Raw genomic sequence first — 12269 nt, 5'->3', positions numbered from 1 at the left:
TCCAGCTGCTCTCTCCTGCCTCTCCGGCTGCCCTCACCTGTCTCCCCCGCTAAAAACCGTATTCGGGGTTTTTCAGCATTCGCGGGGGTTCCTGGAACGGAACCCCCGCGAATATCGAGGGAGTACTGTAGACCAAAAACACTACAAAATCAAAAGTGCTCACCCGAAGGGACCGGGTTTTGAAAAGCCATCAGGACCCCCGGACAGGTCCTCAAATGGAGGCCATATCCGAGGAAATCCGGACGTTTGGTAAACCTAGCCAAGAGATAGTAGTCAGCAGCAATATTCAGTTGGCTAACTGGGTAACTAGCCAGAAAAAGTTATGATAGCTCAAAAGCTGTCCTAACTTTATCCAAGTAGAGTTGCGTGTCCAACAGCAAATATCCTGAACTACTACTTTTAAACCTCTGGAAGTATCTGCCTTGCCATGTTTCTTCTGTCATTTTGGAATTTCTCCTAATTTTCTGCAAGCTACCAATATGGGAAAAAGTCACAAATAACGTTGCATGGAATAAACCAAACATTCACTTTTGTGCATGATGTCAGGTTAGATATACTTTTCAAAATGGCCGTCCTCTGGGATGGAAGAGTAGACGTAAGTATTTAGAATAAATAATGCAAAGCTCATTTCTGGCCTTTCAGCTTTATTGTAGAGCAGCTTATGGCTGGAAAATCGGTGGAACCCGAAAGTTTTGCTTCCGTGACCATCTTCTTCTCGGACATCGTTGGCTTTACCAACTTGTGTTCTCTTAGCTCTCCGCTGGAGGTGGTGGATCTGCTCAACGACCTGTACAGTTTATTTGATGACATTATTAAAATATACGATGTTTACAAGGTACGTATATTTTACTGATTCTTTTCTCAGGCAACATAAGCATTTCCTGGGCTGCTTGTTTTCACTGTGGATGTGAGAGGGGGTGCTGAAAAGTTCTCAGCCCAACCAAGAAGAGAATGACTTGGATACGATTCTATCAATGATCTGAAAATGTTAAAACAGAGAATTTCATTTTTGCAAATTGGCACTTAATAAAATAATTAAAACTCTTTTCAGCTACAGTGGCAAAATAATGCTCAAAATTTAGGAAGTTGGTGGGTTGGGCTGAGAACTTTTCAGCACCCCCTGGTAAGTAATAAAAGTGAGCCAAGTAGAGGACAATCAAGCCACTGTGACATCACTGATGAGGCTGGCTCTTATTGGTGGAATGAGGCATTATGACATCACAAGCTCAGCTCTGGAATGTTGCTATGAAGGGGTGCTGAAAAGTTTTCAGCCCAACCAAGAAGAGAAGGACGTGGATATGGTTCAATCAATGATCCGGAACAATGTCAAAACATGGAATTTTGTTTCTGCAAATTGGCACTTAACGAAATAAGATGTCCCTCTTTTCAGCTAGTGGCAAAATAATGCTCATAATTTAGAAAGTTGGTGGGTTGGGCTGAGAACTTTTCCGCACCCCTTGGTATGTAATAAAAGTGAGCCAAATAGAAGACAATCAAGCCATTGTGACATCACTGATGAGGTTGGCTCTTATTGGTGAAATGAGGCATTATGACAGCTCTGAATATGAGGGAGTGCTGAAAAGTTCTCAGCCCAACCAAGAAGAGCAGAATGACGTGGATATGGTTCAATCAATGATCAGAAATAATGTCAAAACAGAGAATTTTGTTTCTGCAAATTGGCACTTAACAAAATAAGATAACACTATTTTCAGCTACAGTGGCAAAACAACAATCAGAATTTAGGAAGCTGCTTGGTTGGGCTGAAACTTTTTTGCACCCCCTCTTACATTCCAGATACCAGAGGGTTTTTGTAAGCTATTCTAGATCCGCTTCAGTCAGGCTTTCGCCCGCTACACTCCCCGGAAACTCCCTTACTAAAGTTTCCAATGACCTGTTCTTGGCTAGATCCAAAGACCTCTACTCTAGCCTCATCCTTCTCGATCTATCTGCTGACTTTGACACTGTTGATCATCGCCTACCTCTTGATACGCTGTCTTCGCTGAGATTCCAGGGTTCTGCTCTCTCCTGATTTTCTTCCTCTCTCTCCCATCACACCTTCAGTGTTGGCAATGGTGGTTCCTCCTCCACAGCCTTCCCGCTATCAACTGGTGTACCTCAAGGCTCTGTCCTGGGACCACCCCTTTTCTCAATCTACACTTGCTCACTTGGAACGCTTATCTCCTCCCATGGCTTCTACTATTACCTCTGTGCCGATGACTCGCACCAGACCAGAGTTTCAGTCTGCCTGTACAACATTGCTGCCTGGATGTCTCACTGCCATCTAAAACTGAATACAGTGGTACCTTGGATTACGAGCATAATCCGTTCCAGGAGCATGCTCGTAATCCAAAATGCTCGTATATCAAAGCAAGTTTCCCCATAGGAAGTAAGGGAAACTTTCTTTGATATGTTCCCACCCCAAACCTCCCCCCCTGAGGCCAGCAGCGCTGCTCCCCCCCCCCCCACGAGAACCGGCATTGGTCCCCCCGAAGGGCCCCCCCCCCGCGAACGGGCACCCTCCCCCCGTGATCCAGCACCCCCCTGCCGCCATCATGCACCCCCCACCACCATCGGGCACCCCCCGCCACCACCGGCACCTCCCCGCCGCCACCTGAGATCCCCCAACCCACCCGAACCCTCTTCTTACTTCCAGTGTAGCCTCCGCATCGGCATCGCCGGCATCAGCATGTCCTGTGCCCGAAAATCTGCTTCTTGTGCCGGGCCTTGAGCATGCATGCATGCTCAAGGCCCGGCACAGGAAGCAGATTTTTGGGCACAGAACATGTTGGTGCCGATGCGGAGGCTACACTGAAAGTAAGAAGAGGGTTCGGGTGGGTTGGGGGATCTCAGGTGGCGGCGGGGGGGGGGGGCCGGATCGCGGGGGGGGAGGGTGCCGGTTCTCGGGGAGGGGGGGCGCTCGTACAGCGAGGCAAGCTCGGTTTACGAGGCACCAAATTTGCGAATGTTTTGCTCGTCTTGCAAAAGACTTGCAAACCGGTGCACTCGTAAACCGAGGTACCACTGTATAGCTAAAAACGAACTGCTCATCTTCCCACCTAAACCCACCTCCCTGCTTCCCCCAATCTCTGTCTCTGTGGACAACATTCTCATCCTCCCTGCCTTGTCTGTTTGCAATCTCGGGGTCATCTCTGACTCCTTTCTCTCCTTCATCACCCAGATACAACATATCACTAAAACCTACTGCTTCTTCCTCTATAATATTACCAAAATCAGACCCTTCCTGTCTGAGCATACTACCACCTCACGCTTAGACTACTGCAACTCGTTACTCTCAGGCCTTCCTCTTAGACACCTTGCTCCTCTCCAATCTGTCCAGAATTTGGCTGCACGACTCATATTCCGTGATACTCACATTACCCTCTCTTAAAGACACTTCACTGGCTTCCCATCCATTTCCAAATACAATTCAGACTCCTCATACTGACTTACAAATGCACTCACTCAGCTGCCCCTCACTATCTCTCTTTACTTAACTCTTCCTTTGTTCCTCCTCACCCCCTGCGAGTTTCACTCGGCTAGTAAGTCCCTCCTGTCTATGCCCTTTCTTTCTCCACCAACTCCAGACTCCGTCCCTTCTACCTTGCTGTGCCTTATCCTTGGAACAAGCTGTCCGAATGCCTATGGCAGGCTCCGTCTCTTGCAGTTTTTAAGGCCCATTTTTAAAAAAAGTCCCCCTCTTCAAGAGTGCTTTCAACTCCTAACTACTCTCGCCTTGGGTTCTGCATCCCTAACCCTATATGTCATGTCTGTCTGTCCAAGTTAGATTGTAAGCTCTTCCGAGCAGGGACCGTCTATTAAATGTCAAAATATACAGTGCTGCGTACGCCTTTCAGTGCTAAATAAATGATAAATAGTAGGAGTGCGTTGGGCCTTTCTTCATAGGCTTTGCACCACAGGGTTTATACCAACTTTAGAAGAACAAGCTGCTGACACCATTTTGCTTCCCTCTTAGGTTGAAACCATTGGTGATGCCTACATGGTGGCCAGTGGCCTCCCCCTGCGCAATGGAATGCACCACGTTGATGAGATTTCCACCATGTCTCTGCACTTCCTCAGCGCTATTGTAACATTCAGAATAAGACATATGCCCACAGAGAAACTGAAGCTCCGTATAGGCCTTAACACAGGTGAAGTGAATGAAGCTCGCACCATCCAGTAATGGTTATCGCTTCCAAACATTCCAGGAAATGTTCCCATTCTAAAAAAAAATGCATGGATTGATACTGTTGGAAATGGTGTTGTAATTTGATTAAACCGCAACCGTGTTCTGAACTAAAGTTTGCAATTATAGTTCTCTCTGTTTGAATGATGCAGATGGCCACATCAGAACAGCGGGTTGTATTGTATTCAATTACATTCTTGTAAACTGATTTACAGAATAACTAAGTCAAACCTTTTTACTTGGTGACTGGGTTTGTGAATCGGCTGCTCTCCTCATGCAGGGCTCAAGATGCACTTTTAACAGCTTTCTAAAGCAACGTTCCCGGGGAGGTGTGTAGGTTGTGTGGATACAGTGCTTGCACAGAATGACATTTTCAAATCTATACATGTAATTTTCCCCTTCTCGCTCTACAAGAAATAACTGTGATTTACAGAGATAAGTGGCTTTGAAAAAAGGCATGAACTAAGGCCAAACAGTGACATAGTAAGGGGGAGGAAGGAGATGGGAGGCAGACCGCCTTGTGCACCATCTTGATGAGGGCGCTGGCACCTCCCTGTCCCCCCACTCCCCCCTCATACTCCTGATGTTGCCCTGTGCCTTTAACAGACACCTAACCACTACAGACATCTCCCCCAGATGCCTCATCCACCACCCCACCTGCTTCAGATAATACCACCCATACTCCCCAAATTCCATGCACAGTTCTTCACAGGTACATTCCCCAGAAGGGCAGACCCCTCCCCCCTCCACCAAATGTATGGGAGGGAGAGTACATAAGAACATAAGAATTGCCGCTGCTGGGTCAGACCGGTGGTCCATCATGCCCAGCAGTCCGCTCACGCGGCAGCCCTCTGGTCAAAGACCAGCACCCTAATCGAGACTAGCCCTACCAGCGCACGTTCTTGTTCAGCAGTAACTTGTCTAACTTTGTCTTGAATCCCTGAAGGGTGTTTTCCCCTATAACAGACTCCGGAAGAGCGTTCCAGATTTCTACCACTCTCTGGGTGAAGAAGAACTTCCTTACATTGAGTCCCTGAAGGGTGTTTTCCCCTATAACAGACTCCGGAAGAGCGTTCCAGATTTCTACCACTCTCTGGGTGAAGAAGAACTTCCTTACATTGAGTCCCTGGAGGGTGTTTCCCCTATAACAGACTCCGGAAGAGCGTTCCAGATTTCTACCACTCTCTGGGTGAAGAAGAACTTCCTTACATTGAGTCCCTGGAGGGTGTTTTCCCCTATAACAGACTCCGGAAGAGCGTTCCAGATTTCTACCACTCTCTGGGTGAAGAAGAACTTCCTTACATTGAGTCCCTGGAGGGTGTTTTCCCCTATAACAGACTCCGGAAGAGCGTTCCAGATTTCCACCACTCTCTGGGTGAAGAAGAACTTCCTTACGTTTGTACGGAATCTATCCCCTTTCAACTTTAGACAGCGCCCTCTCGTTCTCCCTACCTTGGAGTAATTCTTTAACATGGCAGTGGAGGGTGTGTGGTAGGAGTCTATTCTATAAAACAACGGTCTCCAACCTTTTTCACGTAAAGGGCTGCAGTGTGAATACGAGAAAGCTCTGAGAGCCACCAAAAGGTGTCAAGCTTACCCATGCTACTAATTTTGTAAACCGTCTTGACTGGGTATTAAACATTAATACTAATGTTGATTTTGCAACACTTCAAGGATATATTTTAAAAGCTCGCTTTATTTGGGATTGTCAACAGTAGCAAATTTCATAAATGAGGCACATGAGTAACACGCTTAAGAGATTGTTTGCAGATACGATATCAAGTGGGCAAGATTGAAATTAACGCATTTACTGGATTTGAAGAGCATTTCAGCCAGATGTTTGAAGGCCACAATGGAGGTCTTCAGGAGACCACTGATATAAAAATAGTGGACTCCTAGTTCTCTTTATAGAATACTAGCGTAACCAGGTGTACTTGCATTTAGGTCAGCCATAGGGTAGTGCAAGTGTTAATGCCTGAGTCAGTGCTTAACATTCTCAAAATGTAATTGTGTGACTTTCCAGAAGTGCAGAACAATGACACACTTATGTAGGACCCACCCAAATATGGGTTCTGTGACTCCATTTCACATCCCATTTGACAGTTTGGAAAGCTCTGGATTAAGCTATGCAGATACCTGTTACGTTTCCTCCCCCTGCCCCTCCCCCCGATTATATATATGGAGCCCTCATTTGAGCATGCTCCTGAGATGTACATGCAACATAATTGGCTAATGAGCTGATAACCATCAATAGTTGGATGCTAACATCCAATTATTAAGGTTAATTGGCAGCAATTAGGATCTGCACGCACACAGCATACAACCCTAAAGGGGTGTGGCTAGGGATGTTTCAAAAAGTTGCATGGCAAGGGAAGCATCTATTCAGTCAAATAAACAGTCTTTATTGGGAATAGATGGTCCCACCAAGGATCCTAATGTCGGCGTTGTAGAACAACGCCTTACTTAGGCGACACTTGTCTGTTGAAATCAATTGAAACAAAGTGAAACCACTGTATTGGCGCTTGGTGGTGCAAGCAAATCACTTTCATACAATTATCCCACAGTATGCACGTGGTCATGTATGGTGACAAGACAATTCATATGTTTCTATGACCCCTGTATAGACCATAGTATGGGTTAGTCACAGCAGAGTCGCATTGGTTATAAAATATTTACCCACGTCTCCTTCATTCATGTACCTTTACATCTGCTCCTAATCTAATCTACAATTTATGAGTTTCTCTATGCCCAACTAGGTTCAAGGTGATGTATAATTCAAGGGATAAACAAAATGCCTAGAAGAGTACAGAAGTAAGAAGACAGTGTGCTGGGTGGAGAAGAGGGAGATACAAAAGAGTTAAGTCTCGTACAAGGGAAGTATAGAGTGGACATTAGAAGTACAGTATACATTGACTGAAGAGTTGATGTTCATTGATGTTCGACAAGCTACTGATTGTCCCTGGAGTATATTGTCTCAAAGAGAAGAGTTTTTAGTTTCTTTCGAAATCTGACATAATAGGATTCCGCTTTGATGGTTATGGGAGGCTGTTCCAGGTCTTTGTGCCAATGTACGTGATGAGTGTGTTAAATATGTACCTGCATTTGATTCCTTTTGGTGATGGAAGGACCAGAAGACGTTTCTTAACATTTCTGGCCAAATTGGACTAAAAATTGATAAAAAGGTTTATGAACGGTTCATCTGAGATATAAATGTACATGACTTCATTTTAGCCATGATTTTGGCTGCTGATTTAACACTATTTTGTAAATACATGCCACCAGCTATATGTCTTTATAATGTGCCCTCAAAATAGCTACCTACTTGGCCTCCCAACCTAGGTGACATGTTATAAAATATGCACATTCCCATTTAACCTGGAGCAATGTGTTAGCTTTACATTTCTTTCTGTATTATTTCTACTACGTGTCTCTTTCTGAAAATGCTGAGCTCAGAAATTAGCTTTGGCTAATTTAAATTTGTGTAGGTTTTGAGGTCTCTTAAGGGGATCCCCCCCCCAAATTAAAATGATTGGAATTCTTGAGTTTCTGTAGTCGCACAAGCCGTTTGCTCTTTAAAGTTCAACATCAACTCTAGATCATTCTTGTATCAGCCCAACCAGCAAAGATCGAGTTTCTGTAATCACACAAGCCCTTTTCAACCCATTTGGTCTTTAAAATCCAACATCAACTCTAGATCATTCATGTGTCAGCTCAACCAGCAATGATTTGGGGTTTCTATACGAGAAATAGATTTTAGTTCTATGCACAACCTAAAGCTGGTATAGTGACATCCTTGGAGAGCACGTTGACTGAAAGACACTTTGGGGACTGGAATTGAAGGTGAACGTGTTTGCCATGGGTTTTGAAGCTGCTGATTGGTCCTTCCCAGCTCTTTTGGTGCTAGTGTGAGTTGGAGGACACAATCTGCAACTCTTATGCCGCATTCTGCCTCTTCATCTTGTGCACTCTGTTTGCAGGTCCAGTAGTGGCAGGTGTGGTGGGCACAACGATGCCGAGATACTGTTTGTTTGGGGACTCTGTTAACATGGCTTCAAGAATGGAAAGCAACAGCTTAGGTAAGAAACATTTGCTTTTGGTTTTGTCCTTTTCTCGCTTCGTATACACAGGACAAATCTATGTCCTTCCTTATCCCCAAGTCTATTTCTCTCGGTGAGAAGGAGAGGAGAGGAGAAAGATGATAGACCATAGGAGGGGCGAAAGGGAAGACAGAGATGTCAGACCATTGGAGAGCGAAGGAGGAGATGGTGCACAGGGATGGAAGGGAAGACAGATGGAAGACATGTTATTTATGGATAGATGGGACTAGGGAAGAAGAAAGAGGAAGGAGGTTTTACTTCCATTGCCTGTATAGTTTTCAAGTTTCATGGACATGACTGAGAGGCTCATTTAAAAAAAAGAAAGATGTCCAAAAATACCGGCATAAACCGACAAGTGGATGTTTTACTCGCCAATTTTCAAAGCTGACTTTTTGAATGTGTTGCTAGGCTTCCTAGCCACTGGGCATCTAAAACTCAAGGGAGGCATGTTGGAGGCGTGTTATGGGTGGACTTTGGGTGGGCTTAGAATTGGGCGTCTTGCGGCGATAAAATCAAACATTTCCCAAGATGTCCTGGACGGTACTTAAGACGTTTGGAGCTAGACCTGATTTAAAAGTGTCTAAGTGCTAAAAAGATACCCAAACTAACCAGATGACCACTGGAGGGATTAAGTAATCCCGCCCACCCACACTCCCCCAGTGGTCACAGAGCCCCTCCCACTCCCCCCAAATCTAAATGAAACAGTAGATACCTGTCTTTAGAACAGCAGCACCTGGTATGGGAAAGCATAGTAGAGCATCACACAGTAGCCTGGTGGGTGGGCTAGTGAGCCATAGCAAACAGGCCCCAGGCCCCTAAGCCATTCTAGCCATTACATTTATGGTTGGAAGTGTGAGGCCACCAAAATCCTACTATACTGCTGTGTAGGTGTCACCTGCAGCTATAAGGGCTATTGTAGACAGGTGGATATGGTATGTTTGGGGGGAGTTTTGGAGGGCTCTCCTTCCCAACCCCCCTCTCCCACTGCAATGCGCATGCCCCCTTCCCCGTACCTCTTTAATTTTCCCAGCACGAATAGCATCACGAACTTGTTGCCCGCGTCGGTGTCGGCTCTACCTATGTAACTTCCTAGATGCAGGACCCAGAAGTGACATCAGAGAGCGCTGATGCTGGCGTGAGCAGCAGGTTGGTGTTCACAATGGTGAAAAGCCAGTGCGGGGGAAGATGTGAAGGCACGTGTGTGGCAGGGGAGGAGTGGGAAGGAGCGTGGCGGACAGCGCCAGGGCGGACCGCTCTCCCCTTACAACACCACTGGAAGCATTTCTACATGTAAGTTATAGAATAGCAATACTTTGTGCATGATTGTTACCGTTACATGCGTGTAAGCCACATGCTCAGTGGTATTCTACATGTATAATATGGGAACCTAACTCCCATAGACCTCAGCCTTGGACGATGCTCTTTGGTTGAGTCCTAGGGCCAGTTGGGTTGGGTTGGGTTCCCAGAGTTGGAAAGAAAACACGAAAGCAGTTGGGCCTCTTGATCCACTGTAGTGGAAAACAAAGAAGCAGACCAAACAGAATCCAGATGATGGTGGTGGTGGGGGGGGGGGGGGGGGGGGGCGCTAGTGAGCAGCTGACAAGATGGATGCATGAATCATTCTCTCCGCACACAGTATTACATAGTAACATAGTAACATAGTAGATGACGGCAGATAAAGACCCGAATGGTCCATCCAGTCTGCCCAACCTGATTCAATTTAAATTTTTTTTAAAATTTTTCTTCTTAGCTATTTCTGGGCAAGAATCCAAAGCTTTACCCGGTACTGTGCTTGGGTTCCAACTGCCGAAATCTCTGTTAAGACTTACTCCAGCCCATCTACACCCTCCCAGCCATTGAAGCCCTCCCCAGCCCGTCCTCCACCAAACGGCCATACACAGACGCAGACCGTACAAGTCTGCCCAGTAACTGGCCTAGTTCAATCTTTAATATTATTTTCTGATTCTAAATCTTCTGTGTTCATCCCACGCTTCTTTGAACTCAGTCACAGTTTTACTCTCCACCACCTCTCTCGGGAGCGCATTCCAGGCATCCACTACCCTCTCCGTAAAGTAGAATTTCCTAACATTGCCCCTGAATCTACCACCCCTCAACCTCAAATTATGTCCTCTGGTTTTACCATTTTCCTTTCTCTGGAAAAGATTTTGTTCTACGTTAATACCCTTTAAGTATTTGAACGTCTGAATCATATCTCCCTTGTCTCTCCTTTCCTCTAGGGTATACATATTCAGGGCTTCCAGTCTCTCCTCATACGTCTTCTGGCGCAAGCCTCCTATCATTTTCGTCGCCCTCCTCTGGACCGCCTCAAGTCTTCTTACGTCTTTCGCCAGATACGGTCTCCAAAACTGAACACAATACTCCAAGTGGGGCCTCACCAATGACCTGTACAGGGGCATCAACACCTTCTTTCTTCTGCTGACTACGCCTCTCTTTATACAGCCCAGAATCCTTCTGGCAGCAGCCACTGCCTTGTCACACTGTTTTTTCGCCTTTAGATCTTTGGACACTATCACTCCAAGGTCCCTCTCCCTGTCCGTGCATATCAGCTTCTCTCCTCCCAGCATATACGGTTCCTTCCTATTATTAATCCCCAAATGCATTACTCTGCATTTCTTTGCATTGAATTTTAGTTGCCAGGCATTAGACCATTCCTCTAACTTTTGCAGATCCTTTTTCATATTTTCCACTCCCTCTTCGGTGTCTACTCTGTTACAAATCTTGGTATCATCTGCAAAAAGGCACACTTTTCCTTCTAACCCTTCAGCAATGTCACTTACATACATATTGAACAGGATTGGCCCCAGCACCGAACCCTGAGGGACTCCACTAGTCACCTTTCCTTCCTTCGAGCGACTTCCATTAACCACCACCCTCTGGCGTCTGTCCGACAGCCAGTTTCTGACCCAGTTCACCACTTTGGGTCCTAACTTCAGCCCTTCAAGTTTGTTCAACAGCCTCCTATGAGGAACTGTATCAAAGGCTTTGCTGAAATCCAAGTAAATTACATCTAGCATATGTCCTCGATCCAGCTCTCTGGTCACCCAATCAAAAAATTCAATCAGGTTCGTTTGGCACGATTTACCTTTTGTAAAGCCATGTTGCTTCGGATCCTGTAACCCATTAGATTCAAGGAAGTACACTATCCTTTCTTTCAGCAAAACTTCCATTATTTTTCCAACAACTGAAGTGAGCTATATTGCTAGAGCATCGTATCAGGCATTTTCAGACACTGAATTCTTCTTCCTTAAATGTGAGATATTATCTCCTAGGACGTCAGCTTCTAAACCCACAAAGACAGAAACATCCAATAGTGTTTCTTCGCGCACAAAGCGCTCTAAACTTGAGCCATCAACCCCAGAGAAAATGGCGCCGACCAAAGCTTCAGGTTCTGCGAATGAGCTTATGTTGGAAGAATTACGTGCTCTCCGGGATCTATCCTCGCAGCATTTTGAGACCACGAGAGAACTTAAATCTGACCTGGCTTCCATCAACACGTCTCTGATTGCCTTTCAGCAGAGAAATGAGTTCAAAAAAGTGTGGGATGAACACAGAGGATCTAGAATCAGAAAATAATAGTAAATATTGTAGAACTAAGGCCAGTACTGGGCAGACTTGAACGGTCTGTGTCAGTATATGGCAGTTTGGGGTAGAGAGTTGTGCGAGGACAGAAATCCCACCCGTCCCCACCAAAATCCCACCCGTCCCTGTGAGGAATCCCACCCGTCCCCGCGAGGAATCCCTCCATCCCCACCCGTCCCCGCGAGGAATCCCCTCCGTCCCCACCCGTCCCTATAAACTTCAGAAATAGCACAGTTACTTACCGTAACAGGTGTTATCCAGGGACAGCAGGCATATATTCTCACATGTGGGTGACGTCATCTACGGAGCCCCGATGCGGAAGCATTTTCAAGCAAACTTGATTGAAGATTTAAGTTTGCTCTGCTGCTCCACGCATGCGTGCCTTCCTG

General features: G+C 45.9%; 1 protein-coding gene across 3 annotated transcripts in view; it reads left to right on the top strand.

The window, feature by feature from the left end:
* LOC117359930 (guanylate cyclase 2G-like) overlaps positions 1 to 12269 on the top strand; it is a 99259-nt gene that overhangs the window by 67019 nt on the left and 19971 nt on the right. For all 3 annotated transcript variants that reach the window (XM_033943406.1, XM_033943404.1, XM_033943405.1), the window contains exons 18-20: positions 643 to 835; positions 3974 to 4148; positions 8161 to 8259. In XM_033943406.1, the coding sequence (XP_033799297.1) occupies positions 643 to 835; positions 3974 to 4148; positions 8161 to 8259 (467 nt within the window). The remainder of the gene's footprint in view (positions 1 to 642; positions 836 to 3973; positions 4149 to 8160; positions 8260 to 12269) is intronic.

This window comes from Geotrypetes seraphini, chromosome 4 (genome assembly GCF_902459505.1).
Source record: "Geotrypetes seraphini chromosome 4, aGeoSer1.1, whole genome shotgun sequence".
Classification (NCBI taxonomy): domain Eukaryota; kingdom Metazoa; phylum Chordata; class Amphibia; order Gymnophiona; family Dermophiidae; genus Geotrypetes; species Geotrypetes seraphini.
The sequence above is the reverse complement of the archived record's forward strand: the minus strand, read 5'-3'. Positions and strand labels throughout refer to the sequence as shown.